This window comes from Quercus lobata, chromosome 4 (genome assembly GCF_001633185.2).
Source record: "Quercus lobata isolate SW786 chromosome 4, ValleyOak3.0 Primary Assembly, whole genome shotgun sequence".
Taxonomy (NCBI): domain Eukaryota; kingdom Viridiplantae; phylum Streptophyta; class Magnoliopsida; order Fagales; family Fagaceae; genus Quercus; species Quercus lobata.
Genome location: NC_044907.1, coordinates 20,247,223 through 20,264,064, shown reverse-complemented (window position 1 = coordinate 20,264,064; position 16,842 = coordinate 20,247,223). Strand labels below are relative to the sequence as shown.

Here is a 16,842-nt window from a genome sequence, read left to right as displayed (position 1 = left end):
ATAATATGTAACATATATATAAATATTTTTTGCTTGAACTTTTGTGTGTAATTGTGTATATCTTAGACACTTGAGTCTAGACATTTATTGTGAATTTCAGTCGGTAACAAAAACCCAACCCCCCCCCCCCTCTCTCTCTCTGTGTGTTTCTTTGCTTGGTACGTGTCTTTTTTTTTTTTTTTTTTTAATCTGGGTTTTTGTAATTCTTTTGTCCAACATGCATGTTTAATTTTTTTTCTTCATTAGTGATACTATGCACTATTAATTTGGTTTGCAATTGTGGATTACTTTGTGGGTTTTGTTTTTTAGAGAGAGATTTAACAAAGCAATGTACTATATAGCTTTGCTATATTAATTCTTGGGTATGATACTATGATCTTCCTCATTGTTGTGCCATTAGCTGAGAAGATAATTTACTTTCTTGGTGTTATTTATTTGTTCTTTAAAGTGCACTCTGCATGCTTGATGAAATGTCTGAGTTGAATTTTATGGGTAATTCAAATAGGTTGGATAAAGTTCTTGCATTGGTTTCAACTTCATCTGCAGATAACCATTTGAATAATGGGAATATAAGGTGTTTCTCTTTTGAAAGCTATTTAGTAGGTGAGGAGGAAGTTTACCTAGGAAGGACTATTGTAACAATAGATGATTAACAGGTTGTGGGACGTAATGATAGTGTTGGGCTATTGGGGAAACACCACTTTTGGAACTTAAAAAGCTTTAAGAATTTTTTTTTTTTTTTTTTTTTTAGCCCAAGCAAGCTAGGATTCACAAACACGAACACGAACATGGGTAGGGGTACAATACGATGACACGAACAATTTTTGAAAAATTATAACATGATATGGCAGATAGGACATAACTATGACACCCCAAACTAAGTATCCGTGCATCTTAGAAGTAGTGGTTATTATATCATCTTCTTGGTTATTATAGGCTTGCTAATTCTCATAGATGAGCTAATACTATGAGGGGTTTGGAGGTTGAAGGTATTTTGTATGAGGTGGAGTCAAAGATTCAAGATCAAGTGGTGGGTTTTTATGAGTCTTTATATCAGGAGTCGAAATCTTGGAGGCCCACTGTTGATGGCCTAGAGTTTGCAAATCTGGATGAAATTGATTGGCTTTCCCTAGAAAGGGAGTTTGAGAAGGAGATCATTACGGCTCTTCGGGAAGTTGAAGGGGATAAGGCTCCTAGCCCTGATGGCTTTACCATGGCCTTCTTCCAAAAATGTTGGTGTGTGCTTAAGAAGGATATTTTGGCTTTCTTTGCCGACTTCCATAAAGAATGTATATTTGAGAAATCTCTCAATGCCACCTTTTTGTGTTTGATACCTAAGAAGAGTAATGCGGTTAATATTAGAGACTTTTGCCCTATCAGCCTTGTGGGTAGCTTGTATAAGCTTTTGTCAAAGGTGTTGGCACATAGACTTCGAATTGGTTTTAGATAAATTGATTTCCAACTCCCAAAACTCCTTTGTTGGGGGAAGACAAATCTTGATTCTATTCTTATTGCAAACGAATGCCTAGACAGTAGACTGAAGAATGGAAATCTGGGTGTAATTGCTAAATTGGATATTGAGAAGGCTTATGATCATGTGAACTAGAGTGCCTTGTTTTATCTTATGGAGAGGATTGGTTTTAGGGAGAAGTGGGGAGATGGATGAAGGCATGTATTTCTAGAATTCGCTTTTCAGTGCTTATCAATGGGTCTCTAGCTGGTTTCTTTGGTAGTTCTCGTGGTCTTCAACCGAGGATCCCTTATCTGCACTCTTGTTCTTGTTGGTGATGGAGGCATTGAGTAGGTTGTTGAAGAAGACAGAAGATGAAGGCTTTCTTACCAGTTTCCAAGCAAGCCCCACTGTGGGAGAAGGAGGTTTGCACATTTCTCATTTTTTATTTGCTAATGATACTATTCTTTTTTATGACACTTCCAGGGAACAATTATTATATATTCGTATGATTTTGATCTTCTTTGAAGCTATCACAAACTTGAAAGTAAATGTTGGTAAGAGTGAGATTGTGCTAGTTGGTGAGGTTAGGAATTTGGATGCTTTAGTCCGCATTTTATGTTGTAAGGTTAGCCGTTTGCCCATGACTTACTTGGGTATGCCTTTGGGGCTCATTTTAAGGATTCTTCGATTTGGAACCCTATTATAGAAAGGATGGAGAAAAAGCTCTCAAGTTGGAAGTTGTTATATCTGTCAAAAGGGGTAGGCTTACTTTATTGAAGAGTATTTTGTCAAGCCTTCCCACTTATTATTTATCTTTGTTTACTATTCCACAACATGTGGTGGAAAAATTAGAGAGGATCCAGAGGAATTTCTATAGGGGGATCTACTAATGTATTTAAATATTCACTTGTTGCTTGGGAAAAGGTTGTGTGCCGGTAGAGGCAGGTGGTTTGGGGATTCAGATGATTGGGTTGTTTAACCAAGCTTTACTAGGGAAGTGGCTTTTGCCCTTTGGGAAGGAGCTATGTTTTAAAAACCGGATCGGATCAGCTGGCCAATCGGTTGAATGGGGAACTGAGGGCCATTCCTGAAAGCTCGAAATGTGTGAAAACACAAGAGCTTATTTAGACCCCCAATTCAAATTACGGCTTGATAGAACACTAACTTAATACTAAGTGCAGAATAGTGTAAAAGCAAGCAAACAAGCAAGAGAGCTACTCTAATTCATATTTAAAGTAACACAGCAGTAAAATGAAATGAACAAGAGTAGGGAAGAGAGATGCAAATACAGATAACACCGAGATGTGTTATCGAAGAGAAAACCGAAGAACTCAGCGAAAAACCTCTCCGCCACCCTCCAAGCGATAATCGATCCACTAGACAATCAGTTGGGACACATGGGTAAGCAAGAGACCCTCCAAGCCTAATCTACCCTTTGTACCTAAGCCCTTCAAGCTCCTACTCCAACAAGGCTTCTCGAAATCGTGTCTTGTCTAACTCTTTGGATCCCGCAACAAGCTCCATGTTGCATTTGCCATCCTTGGCTTCTTCCAATGTTTTCCAATAGCACCAAAACCTCACTGGACACTCTCAAAAGGTGTGGTAAGTGTTTGGGCTATTGACCTCTCAATGGTATGGAAATGGAGAGGTAGGAGATGAGGAAATTTCACAAACAAAGGTGTAGAGAATTGTTGCTATAACAATTTCTAACTCTCAAGTGCTTTAGCTAGGGTTTTCTCTCAGAAGCTCTCCTTCACATTTGTGGGTAATATGAGTATATATAGTGTGGGTATAGAAAGTGTGTATCAGATAGTACAGACTGGCAGAACAAATTGTCTCGCGGGTGTCTCGCGGGAAGGCCTTACCCGTGAGATACTCGCGAGACACAGTTGTCTCCATTTATATAGACTCTTCACATTCCAGTTATATGCAAGGTACATGCTTCACTTCGCGGGAAGCTTAGTCGCAAGACACCTGCGAGAAGTCTTCTGGCTTCACTTGCTTGAGTCTTCACACTCTCTCTCTCTAACACACAACCCTTACAATCATATCCCACAATAAATACAGGGTATACAAGATTAAATAAAATTACAATCAAATTTGGCATGGAATAAAAGCCAACAAAATACATATTTATAAATCACAACTTTACAATTCCGATCCCCAAAAAAGGCCCAAAACTAGTGAAAATCGGTCAATAATCGGAAAAAACCAGGTTAAACTGGGAATTTTGAAAAAAATGGTTCGGCTCTTGGTTTGGTTTTTAAAACCATGGGAAGGAGGCCACACACTTATGGTGCCAAGTTATAGCCTCCAAATATGGGAATGGCAGTGGTGGCTAGTTCACCAGAGCTATTACAGGAAGGCATGGCTATGGGATGTGGAAGAACATTAGGAAGGGTGGTGTGAACACGAAGTACAAGCCCCCAATTACACGCACGTATAGGAGGAAGAGAAAAAAGAAGATGGGCCCAACTTGTGGCCTTATGGATGGAGCTTATTAGTTATTGGGCTTGAGATTAAGCAAGCCTGAACATTTAATAATCAGGGTTTCTTTATGCATTTTTATTGTTAGCTATTTAAGCACTTTTCTGATTATTGTAAGATAGTTTTGAGAATTATAAAAAAAAAAAAAAAATGTGTTTCAGTTTTTGCTTAGTGCTGACTCCAAGCAGCCCTTAGGTGTTGACTCCTACGATTTATTTTGTGATTTACTTGTTCCATTGAAATAGTGTGGTTGTCCTCCGTCAGTTTTGGTATCAGAACCAGGTTTTCGGTCCATACAACACCACCGTAGACAACCACTTGAAAGCAAAAACCATCAAAAGAGCAAGCCAGCCAATATGACAGTACCTTTCAAGTTTTTGCCCCATGAGATCTTGAACAAGCCCAAACTAGCCCTTGCAATCTGTATATTCCCCTAAGCCCCACATGAGTTTTTCACCCCCAAGCCAAGAGAGAAGCTAGCGACATCTCCTAAGCCAGTGACCACCATTTGTGCCCGCCTCTAATCATAGAACCCATAACCCACAACCACAAAAAAAAAAAAAGAGACCCACACCGAGACCCATCGACAACTTCGATCCACCACCGCTGAGATTAACCCATCAGCCACCTGCTGCCGACACCATCATCACCGTCGACCACCACTACTGAGGACGTCGACCACCGCCGTGTCTCGTGCCTCCACTACCTTCCCTGTCGTCATGCCACCATAGTTGTTGACCTTCTTCGTTTTCTTCTGTGCAAGAGCCGATTTTCTTCCTTCTTCTTCTTCTCCATCGCTGAGTCGATTATTTTGTCTCTTTTAGTTTTGTGGTTTTCTTTTTTAAGTTTGTATTATAAGTTCCTTTTAAAGTCCTTCATTTGAATTTCTTTTAAGTCCGTGTCTGTAGTTTCTTAAAGCAGCAGTGTATTTTATTACTTTTGCAACCAAAAAAAAATTAAACTAAATTAAAAAAAAAAATCAAAAGGAAAGAAAAGAAAGAAAGTATTGTTACTGTGACAGCCCATTGCATGTATTGGGCCTTTAAATTGTTCATCCACATGTACACTTGTCCAAGTAAGAACCATTCACTTGAGGAGCCAATCTCGTGACTATCTAGTGCAATAAGTTGGCCACTGACCAAGGTACAACTCTTACTCTCTTTTTGGTGGGTTCAATTTTGTCTCATTGAAAGATATTATCTTTATATTTTTTATGTGCATATCCCACCATACCCCACTGGCCTACCCATTTTGTGCTCTAGTTATCTATTTTATTATTTGTGCTTCCTTTCAATACCCATTATAAAATTCCAAAAAAAAAAAAAAAACAATTTCTTTGAAATATCTGATTCTCTTTATTAATTGTGGAGCTTATTGGAAGTTGATTTTTATTTGGGCTATCTCTCAATATTGTGAACACTATCACTATTTGACTGCAATTTATTCCTTGATTCCTTGATCTAGTCTCTACATGCACTCTTGGTTAACCTTAATTTTACATTGAGAATTGGTTAATTGAATTTTTGGGAATCTCAACTGCATTCATAAATATAGTGTTGCATGCATCTATGTAGCGGTTGCGTCATGTCAAACCCTGAACATCAATCCACTTTCGAGCTTAGGCCCTCCTTAGAGTAAACCATAGAAGACCTAGCAAAAAGTGTCCATAATTTACTGGATAGGGTAGAGCGAATTGAAGCATCCCAAAGAGAGACCATTAACCATGAAGGAGATAACATGCTTAGGCAACATAACCACGGTTACTTTAATAGGGCTCCAAAATTTGAACATGATCACTATAATCATAATGGCCCTAGGGATTATGATGATAGGATGTCCAAGGAAAATATAGAAGCACCCACCTTTGATGGCTGCCTTGACCCATGGGTTTTCACTGATTGGTTACGTCAGATGGAGAAATTCTTTGACTATTACCATTGGGTTGAGAATAAGAAAATGAGGTAGGCTAGAATGAAGTTAATTGGAAGAGCCGACCTTTTCTGGGAGGACCTTAAGGAAACCCTTAGGCAATGACGTGAGCCCCTCATTACTGATTGGCTTGAGATGAAGGATGCACTCTCGAGGAATTATCTTCCTCCAACTTATAGGAGCTCTCTCCTTGAGGAATGGGATCGCCTAAAGCAAGGCACTGCTCCTGTGGATGAATATATAGCGAAATTCAAGGAATTCAAGAGGTGAATTCGAATAGTCGAGGAAGAGGTTGTCACACTCAATAGGTTCAAGAAAGGTTTAAATGCTAACCTACTAGGCGAGATTATCACCCGAGGAGTCACTACCTTAGTAGAAACATATGACCTTGCTAGGAATTGTGAGTTAGCATTCAAATCTATCTTTTGGCGACGTTTTAGGAATTGTGAGTTACCCTTAAGGTCAACCCCAATAGCACCCTTCAAGATTAGGCTCTCGCCTCCAATGCTTCAAATGCAATGGGGTTGGACACATTGCAATGAGATGTCCCTCTAGGACCTTTGTCATTCAAGAGGAAGATGAAAAGGTAGAAGATGTTGAGGAGCTGGTGTATGACCCAAATGCTGAAGAAACCCAGGATGTTGAGGCAGAATGGGAAGATGATCCTAGTTACCTCACATGCATTAGGGCCATCTCTCCCCAGGTTGATGACTTCAAGAACTTTAGTGTCCCTAGAGTGAATGTGATAAGGTGTGCTTTGGCAGAGCTAAGAGACACTGATGATTGGCAAAGGAGTGCCATCTTCCAAACTTACACTAAGTGTGGAGACAAAACTTGCAAGGTTATCATAGATAGTGGGATTTGCATTAATGCAATGTCTTCCAACGTTGTTTCCCACCTAGGCTTGAAATTGACCCCACACCCTAACCCATATAAAGTTCCTTGGGTGGATACTTCCTTCATAGCCATAAAAGAAAGATATGTTGTCCCACTTCAATTCCTCACCTACAAGGCAGAAATATGGTGTGACGTAATTCCCATGGATGGAGGGCATATTATCTTAGGTAGACATTGGCTTTATGATTTGGATTTCACCCTTCATGGGCGATCCAATTCTTGCTAATTTATGTTTGAAGGTAAGAAGATTATGCTCAATCCTTTGAAACCCAAGCCAATCGACATGAGCAAGAAGACAGAAGCACCAAAGGTGAAGGGGTTGAACATCATAAGCCCAAAGGCATTTGAAAGGGTAGCAGTTCAAGAATCTATTGTGTTTGTCTTAGTTGCCAGGGAACTTCATGGAGAGACCCGTGAGGAGCAACCTGAAGAAGTGAAGTCAGTGCTCTAGGAATTTAAGGGTGTTTTCCCTGAGGAACTCCCGGATCATTTACTGCCCATGTGTGACACACAACATGCCATAGAGTTTGTGCCCAAAGCAACCCTACCTAACTTGCCTCACTATAGGAGGAGCCCTGCAGAGCATGCTGAGTTGCAAAGGTAATTAGAAGAACTACTTAGGAAGGGTTTTGTTCATGAAAGCATGAGTCCTAGTGCAGTCCCTACACTCTTAACTCCAAAAAAAGATGGAACTTGCAGGATGTGTATTGATAGTCGTGCCATTAACAAGATCATTGTGAAATATTGTTTTCCTATCCCTCGGTTGGATGACATGTTGGATATGATGGCTGGAACAACGATCTTCTCCAAGATAGACTTGAAGAGCGGTTATCATCAAATTAGGGTTCATTCTGGTGATGAGTGGAAAACTGCCTTCAAGACGAAGGATGGTTTATATGAGTGGATGGTCATGCTTTTTGGATTGTCCAATGCTCCTAGCACCTTTATGAGAGTGATGACTCAAGTGCTCAAGCTTTTTATGGGGAAATTCTTGGTTGTGTACTTTGATGACATCCTCATCTATAGTAAGTCTAGGGAGCAACACTTAGCCCACCTAACTCAAGTTGTACTACCCTTAGGAATGAGAGTTTATATGGCAACCTCAAGAAGTGCTCTTTCTTCACCGATAGGGTCGTCTTCCTAGGTTTCATAGTATCCTTTGAGGCAGTTTCTACCGACCCCCAAAAGGTTCAAGCAATTGTGGATTGGCCCGAGCCCAAAAATATCCATGAAATTCGTAGCTTTCATGGGCTCGCTTCCTTTTATCGTCGATTCATCAAGGGGTTTAGTACCATTATGTCCCCCATCACTGACTGCATAAAACAAGGGGAGTTTGTTTGAACTAAAGCTGCTACTAAGGCTTTCAATGAGGTAAAGCAAAAGATGACTAAGGCCCTTGTCATACATCTCCCTGATTTTACCAAGCCTTTTGAAGTGGAATGTGATGCCTTAGGTATTGGTATAGGGGGAGTACTTAGTCAAGAGCACCACCCAATTGCTTATTTCAGTGAGAAGTTGAATGATGCTAAGCAAAAGTACTCCACATATGACAAAGAGTTTTATGCCATTATTCGAGCTCTTTGGCATTGGCGCCATTACCTATTGCCTCGAGAATTTGTTATCTACTATAATCATGAAGCTTTGCGCTATCTCCATTCCCAAAAGAAGCTGAATTTTAGGCACGATAGTTAGGTTGAATTTCTGCAACGCTACTACTTTGTGGTGAAACATAGGGCGGGAGTTGAGAATAAGGCTGCTAATGCACTAAGTCAAAGGGTGTCTTTGCTATCTGTCATAAGTGTTAAGGTTACTGGGTTTGAACAACTAAAGGATGATTATGAGTCATGACCAGATTTGGGGGAGCTCTACACTAGCCTAAGTAATGCCTACAGCCAATCCTGGATGATTATACCCTTCAAGATGGTTACTTGTTCAAAGCCAACAAGTTATTTATCCCTCGGTCTTCAGTGAGAGATTTCCTAGTTTGGGAGATACATGCGGGAGGACTTGTAGGTCATTTTTGCCGAGACAAAACAATTGAGGAAGTGGAACGTCAATTCTATTAGCCTGGTCTTAAGAGAGGCATTGCCAAGATAGTTGGTCAGTGTTGTACATGTCAACTAGCCAAACATCGCAAGCAAAACATTGGCCTGTACACACCTCTACTTGTGCCAGATCGCCCGTGGTAGGATGTGAGTATGGACTTTGTGTTAGGTTTGCCTCGCACCTTTAGGAAGCATGATTCCATTCTAGTAGTTGTTGATCACTTCTCTAAAATGGCTCATTTCCTACCATGTTCTAAGATCTTTGATGCTTCTAAGATTGCAAAACTCTACTTTGATGAGATTGTCAAACTTTATAGTCTTCCCAAAACCATAGTGTCTGATTGGGATGTTCACTTCATAAGTTATTTTTAGAAGACCTTGTGGCATTTAGTGAGCACCAAATTGAAATTTTTCACGGCATTTCATCCTCAAACTGATGGTCAAACTGAGGTGGTTAATCGTAGTCTAGGCAACCTCCTTCAGTGTCTAGTGGGTGAAGCCAATCGGAATTAGGATTGAATTCTTCCTATAGCCTAACTTGCATATAATAGCTCTGTCAATAGGTCTATAGTCGCTAGTTCTTTTGAGGTTGTGCATGGATATACACCTAGGAAGCCTTTAGATCTTTTGCCCATGTCCCCACATGTTAGGATTTTTGAGTCCGCTGAGGCATTTGCATGACATATTCATGATTTACATAATGAGAAAAAAAAAAAAAAAAAAAAAAAAAAAAAAAAAAAAAAAAAAAAAAATTAGGCAAGTAATTCTCAATATAAAATTCATGCCAACACTCATCGGCATCATGCAGAGTTTCAAGTAGGGGATTATGTCATAATTCGGATTCGACCTGAACAGTTTCCCTCTGGGACCATTAAGAAATTGCAGGCTCGTAGTGCCGGATTATTCAAGGTATTGAAACTTATGTCATTGACCTTTCTCATGATTATGTATTAGCTCCTCCTTTAATATTGAGGATCTAGTTACTTATAAAAGCCCCAACCTTATACCCTTTTTGATGAGTCTTTGCCTAGTCCTATTGATGCCCCTATTCCCACCCATTTACCCTTAAATCTACCCTATGCATATAAAGAATCTATTGATGCTATTTTAGATAAGCAAATTGTTTCTACCAGTGATGGTGGAGTTCACCGTTTCCTAGTTCAATGGTGAGGGTGACCAAATTCTGATTGCACATGGATTACTCGAGATGAGCTACAGTGATTGGATCCTGACTTGCTGGAGTACTATTAGAGCTCTTTAGATTTCCACTCGACAGGGTCGAGTTCTTCTCACCCAAGGGGAGTTGGTGCGGACACGAGGTACAAGCCCCAAATTATATGCACATATAGGAGGAAGAGCAAAAAGAAGATGGCCCAACCTATGGCCTTATGGATAGAGCCTATTAGTTATTGGGCTTGAGATTAAGCAAGACCAAGAATTTAATAATTAGGATTTCTTTACGCATTTTTATTGTTAGCTATTTAAGCACTTTTTATTATTATTGTAAGGCAGTTTTGAGAATTATAATAAATAAATAAATAAATAAATAAATAAATACGTGTGTTTCAGTTTTTGCTTGGTGCTAACTCCAAGCAACCCTTAGGTGCTAACTTCTAGGGTTTATTTTGTGATTTACTTGTTCCATTGAAATAGTGTGGTTGTCCTACATCAAAGGGGGCAGAGAGTTTCTTTGATCATGTGTTGTATGCGACGGGAAAGGGTTTTTGTATTCAATTTTGGCATGATCCTTGGAGTAGTTCTACTCCTTTGAAAGAATTATATTTGAAATTGTTTGCTTGTGCTGTGGATAAAGAAGCTAGGATTTCTGATATGGTTGACATTGCACCTGATGGGGGTGATAGAAGCTGGAACTTACTTTTCTACCGTGAGTTTCAGGATTGGGAGATTGCAAGGTTTTATGCTTTCTTTATATCTCATCCAAAATACCAATGGGGGGTTGATGATACCATGGTTTGGCAATTGAATTGTAGTGGTGTCTTTAATGTGCGTTCTTTTTATAAATCATTATCGAAAACTCTGTCAGTTTTTTTCCCCTTGGCAATGCATTTGGAGTGTTAAGGTTCCTAGAAGGGTGTCTTTTTTCTTATGGATAGCTGCTAGGGGTGGGATTCTCACTGTAGATAACCTTGTTAAGAAGAACTTGCCTTTTGTTATTTGGTGTTGCCTATGTTGGTGTGAGGTGGAAACTGTGGATCATTTATTACTACATTGCAAGTTTGTCCATACCTTGTGGAGTGAAGTCTTCTACTTGTTTGGGGTTCAGTGGGTGATGCCAAAGACAGTAGTCTCTCTACTTTCTACATGATGGAATTGGTTTGGCATTCATTCTTCCAATGTTTGGAATATGGTACCAGCACGTCTTATGTGGTTAACTTGGAAGGAACACAATGCCTGAACGTTTGAGGTACTGAAAGAACTGTGGACCTTTTGAAGCCTTTACTAACTAGGACTTTGTTTGAGTGATCTCATATTTGTGGTTTTACGCGTTCTTCTTTGCTTGATTTCATTAATTCTGTTGGCATTTCCCTTTGATCTGTTTGTATCCGCTTTTTTGTAGTGAGTTTACTATCGTAAACTCATTATACTTCTCTTATCAATAAAGTTTTTATTACCTATCAAAAAAAGAAGAGGATTAAGCTTCAACTTGGATTGGTGATTTATATGAAAGTGTAGACGTAATAACATGTTCTTCTTCCATTTATCTTATGTTCACTTTGTTTTTCCATTTACCTTTTTTAAACTTACAATTTTCTATCTTAAATGGGGTACAGGTTTTCTTCTCTGGAATCAAACTAGTTGTGTTGGGTAAGAAATAAAAGTTTTGAGAATAAGGTCCAACAAATTCGAGAAACCAAAATAAGGTTTGCTCTAAAATTTCTTATGCAATTTTCAAATTAAATATGGCCTCTTATTTGAAGATGAGAGTTGAAACTTTCAACCTATAAATTAGTTTCCCAAGTTCCACCACATTCATTTGCCATTCACCAATTATCATAATCTTAGTTTGCTTATTGCAACATGAGGACATAATGTCTTCTAGATTTACACTATTGGGCCTACATTCATTAACTATTTTGAAGAATTTTCCATCCATCTTCTGTATCATTACCACTGTATCCTTGCACATAATGATGATTTTAACCTTTTTCACTAATCTAATATAAAAAGGGATTTTTCATAATGCCTTCATATAAGAACTTTTTGTCATAATTACTTAGGTAGATGTCATAGGCTTAATTTTAAGAAGACACTATATTAAGAGCAGTTATATGTTTACTAGCCTCACCACACGCGCTTCACGCGTGCAATAAGGCTTTTTTTTTAGCAAAAAAAATAAAAAACTCTGTGTTTTTATTTTATATATATAATTTTTATTTTAAAAATGTAATTTATAAGTAAATAAAGCAATTTGAAAATTAATAGGAGAGTTGTCTTATTTTTTAGGCAATGTTATAGTGGGAGTTAAATTTGTGTTTTTACTGAATTGTCCTTTAGTTTTGTCTCTACTTAAACATAGGAGTGTAGGGGCATTTTTAAACTAAAAAATGAGGAATCCAAACAGGGGAAGCCCTTTAAATAGTAGTATAGATGTTGCGTAGTAATTCTTTTGTATTCTAAAATTATTAGTAATTATCAAAGCAAATGTAAGAGCACTTTTATAGTAATGGATTTAACTATGATTTGCATTCATGTAACCTAAGTTTTTTGTTATCATTTTTAAGTCATAGTGCTTCAAATAAACTAGATAGTTTTAATATTTATTTAATGCATTGCACAGGTTAGTGACTAGTACATTATATATAATTGTTACCAATGACTGAAATTTTAGGGAATATAATTGTTCATAAATTATCCTTTGCAAGAGAACAAATTAGAGATATTATACATTTATCCATCAAGTTTCATCCTTTTTAAGCTTTTTTTATTTCAATATAAAGCATTTTCATTAAAAAATGGATTTATAAGCAAGTTCAAGCCCATCTGTAGGTTTGATTTAGAAACAGGCCAAGCTTAAACATAATAACATATTTATAAACAAGCTTTTAAATATAAAGGTTGATTGAAGTATATATAATATAATATTAGGCATAAATACCTTTAAATTCCTATATTAAGGGGGGGGGGGGGTATTTTTCATTCTGGTCTTTATGTTTTTAATGCATTCAATTTGGTACTAGTTTTTCAAAAAATTTCATTTTGATCTTACTAATGAAAAGGTCCATTTTAGAATAAATTTAAAAAAAAAATAGAAAATAATGAATTTAAAAGGAAAAAAAATGAATAAAAGAAATCGTCATCTTTTCTTGCACTTTCTTGGTGGCAACCAAACACAAGATTAGAGAGAACAAAAGCAAAAGGTCTCATCTCCTCTCTTCTCCTCTGTTCTCGGCATTGCAAGGTAAAGCCCTATTAGAAATTGTATTGTGTAATAGTCTTTGTATTTTTTGTACATTTATTGTGGAATCTCCTTCATTTGAGTCTCTACTCATATTCTCCACCTTCAACCAATGTTTGATATTCAATCTAGGGCTTGGAGGAGTTCTTCAATTGTTGGACTAATTGTGGAAGATTTATGGTCTGTGAGTTTTCTGACTATTCAAAGAACAGGTTTTGCTTCGTCTTCCACCCCTTCCCTCTTATTTTTCTTAAACCTTGCTGACCAGTATACACATTAAAGGTATAATTCTTTATGAGCTTTTGTTTAATCTGCTTCTTGGCATCATAGTTTTGGTGCAAACAGAGGATTTCATATTCCATTATGGAACTTAGGATTTTATTCCCTTTTCTTTCAATCTTTTAATTTGATTGTTTACCCAAAATCCTTGTTTTTGATTCTTACTTTCTTGGCGAAAAGCACATTTTAGTCCCTACATTTTCAACCAATTCCCATTTTAGTCCCTACATTTTATTTTTACCGCTTTTAGTCCCTATCCTGAAAAACGGTTACCATTTTGGTCTCTGCCATTACATCATAAACGGATATTGCTGACGTGGCAAACGGCATTGATAAATAATAATAAACTAATGTCCACAGTAGCCTATCTTGCCACTGTTAGTTACTCCCCGCCCTTAGTAGTCACGTGTCCCTCACGTGACAGTCCCTAACCCAAATAAAACCCCAAATCACGCCAACCACACCTAACGGCAGACTTGCAGAATCCCTAATCTTTTACCTTACCCGTTGCTCATCACAAGACCATAGATTTGCACAAAAAACCCACAAATCGGCAAGCATAATCACAGATAGCTTCAGAGTGTTTATGCTGAACAGATTGCAAAGGTTGTATTTCTCTCCAACTCTCTCTCTCTCTCTCTCTCTCTCTCTCTCTCTCTCTCTCATTATGTCTCACTCTCTCTCTTTGTGTTATGAATGCCATTTTAAGTGCTGGGTAATCATTCTGGGTCTGAACCTCAGTTGCTGGGTTTTGACAATTTGGGAATTTTGAGATGTTGTGTTTTGTTATTGCTCTGGAATTTCAATCTATCTCTATTTCTCTCGTTGTGTCTCACTCTCACTCTCTCTCTTCCTCTCTCCCTTTATAGCTTTTGTAGTGGACATAATACTAACTATGATAGTGGAATATTTTTGGGATTTGCATTGTTTGGCTGTTGTGTGTTGCTTTTGGTATTTGCAGCTCTGTTTGTTTTACTTTTTGTTTTACTTTTGTTTATCAGGGACCACAATACTGACTGTATTTTTGTTGGCAATTGCATTGTTTGTCTGTATTATGTGTCACTATTGTTTATCAGGACCACTATATTGACCTTGATAAACCATGTCAATATTGTATGCTTTTTTATTTGTTTATTAATTAGCCTAACAAAGTATTATTAATATCTGTTTTCTTCCCGTGACTTGCATGCGGGATGGATGAGCTTTTTACTCTACATGTCCACTATGGTGGGCATTTCATGTGGGACCCTCAAGTGTATGTGGGAGGGACAATTGATATAGTGGATAATTATGACCCAGATAGGTGGTCAAAAGTAGAGATTCAGAGTATCTGTAGGGAGTTTGGCTACACTGAAGTAGATAAGCTATGGTTTAAAATGCCTGGTGTGAACCCAAAGCAGTCAAATTTCCATCAGGTGGTTAATGATGATGCTACTATGTTCATGACTGACTTAGTGAAGGGATATGGGGAGATTCATGTCTTTGTGGAGCATCTAGTGCATGAACGACTTGAGTTACAAGTGGAGGATTTTGATCCCTTAGCTGCCAGACTACCTGGTAGTGAACTAGAAGGTGTAGGTGTAGATGCTAAGGCCTTAGAGGTTTTTGTTAGTGACAGTGTGTTTCAAAATGATCACTATTATAAGTATGGTGATGAAGAGTACAGACTTGATTTTTCACAATTTGGAGGCCATGATAATGTTGAATTTACTAATGTTGACCATGGTGGGCCACATGAGGTAGATGCTGAGCAAGTTTGTGCTAGGAGGGCTGGCAAAGCACCAGTTGTTGATGACCAAGTTGAGAAGAGTAGTGAAGGTAGTGAGGATGAGAGGAGTGACTTAGAAGAAGAGTCAGAAATGCAACCAATGAACATTGGTGAAGATAGTACTGATAGTTGGGACAATCAAGCTGAAGATGATGAGGTTGAACCAGGACAAATGGGTGGTGGTGTCATGAATTCTGACTATGAGAGTAAGGAGTTGCTTAGCCTTGACGAATCATCATCAAGCAATGAGGATGGTGATGATTCAATTGATGATGACATCCCTATTGCTGAGGTTGACAATTTTATTAGAAGGAGCAAATACCGAATCTTTAGGCCAGTAGCCACAGCTGAGCACCTTAGGTTTGAGAAGGATATGATGTTCATCTCAGCTAAACAATTTAAAGATGCTATAATTGATTATGCAGTCCATGGTGGGTGGGGTATAAAATTTGTGAAAAATGACTTGGTAAGAGTGAGAGCCAGATGCCAGCCAAGGTGCAAGTTTGTTGCCTACCTTGTAAAGGTGCCAAGGGAGAAGAGTTTTAGAAAACACTGAACACGGAACACACATGCAGTAGAAGTTATAGAAATCCAAGATGCACATCATCATACATTGGGAAGAAGTTAGTGAAGAGGGTTAGGAGACAGCCTGACATAAAGCTTAAGAACATTTAGGATGCTGTGCATGAGAAGTATGTAGTTAACATAAGTGCAGGCAAGGCAAGTAAGGCTAGAGAGAAAGCTCAAGATGCTGTTGATGGGGCCCACACTGCACAGTTCAATCAACTATGGGAGTATTGTGATGAGTTGAGAAGGTGCAATCCTGGGAGCACAGTATTGATGAAGGTGCATACTTATAATGATGGTGATTTGGCAACTGAGCATGGATTGGCAACTGGGCTGCCATATTTTGAAAGAATCTACATCTGCTTGGAAGGTTGCAAGAAGGGCTTCTTGGCAGGGTGCAGGCCAATCATTGGTCTAGATGCATGCCATCTGAAGACCAAGACAAGTGGTCAGTTGATGTGTGCTGTTGGCAGAGATCCCAATGATGAATACTTCCCCTTCGCATATACAGTAGTCGAGGCTGAAACAAAGGACACTTGGATCTGGTTTCTTAATTTATTGCTTGTTGACATAGGAGATGACAACAAATGGGTGTTAATATCTGACCAGCAGAAGGTATGATGGTAGTTTTATTACTTGTTGAATTAATTATAGTTTATGGTAGCTTCATTGCTTGCTGAATTAAATGATTGTGCTTTGTAGGAGTTGGTGAACACCTTTGTTGACAATTGGCCACAATACGAGCACAGGATCTGCTGCAAACATTTATACAATAATTTAAAGAAAAATCATCCTGGTGTCCTTATTAGAGATTTTTTTTGGAAAGCAGCCAAGGCTACCTATCAGCAAGCATTTGAGAGGGCAATAAATGAGCTAAAGGAGGTGGATGAAGATGCATTCAAATGGCTGCAATCTCACTCAACAACTATCTGGGCTAGGCACATGTTCAAAAGTGATGGCCAGAGTGACACAGTCCTGAACAATATGTGTGAAAACTTTA

At 38.4% G+C, this 16,842-nt stretch overlaps 1 protein-coding gene across 1 annotated transcript; it reads left to right on the top strand.

Moving 5' to 3' along the window:
• The first annotated feature begins 967 nt into the window (after window positions 1-967).
• LOC115984790 lies at window positions 968-2,544 on the top strand. The gene is made up of 5 exons (XM_031107796.1): window positions 968-1,439; window positions 1,530-1,597; window positions 1,734-1,875; window positions 1,981-2,106; window positions 2,378-2,544. Exons 1-5 carry the CDS (start codon window positions 968-970, stop codon window positions 2,542-2,544), a joined length of 975 nt encoding a protein of 324 aa, XP_030963656.1.
• Window positions 2,545-16,842: the final 14,298 nt, after the last annotated feature.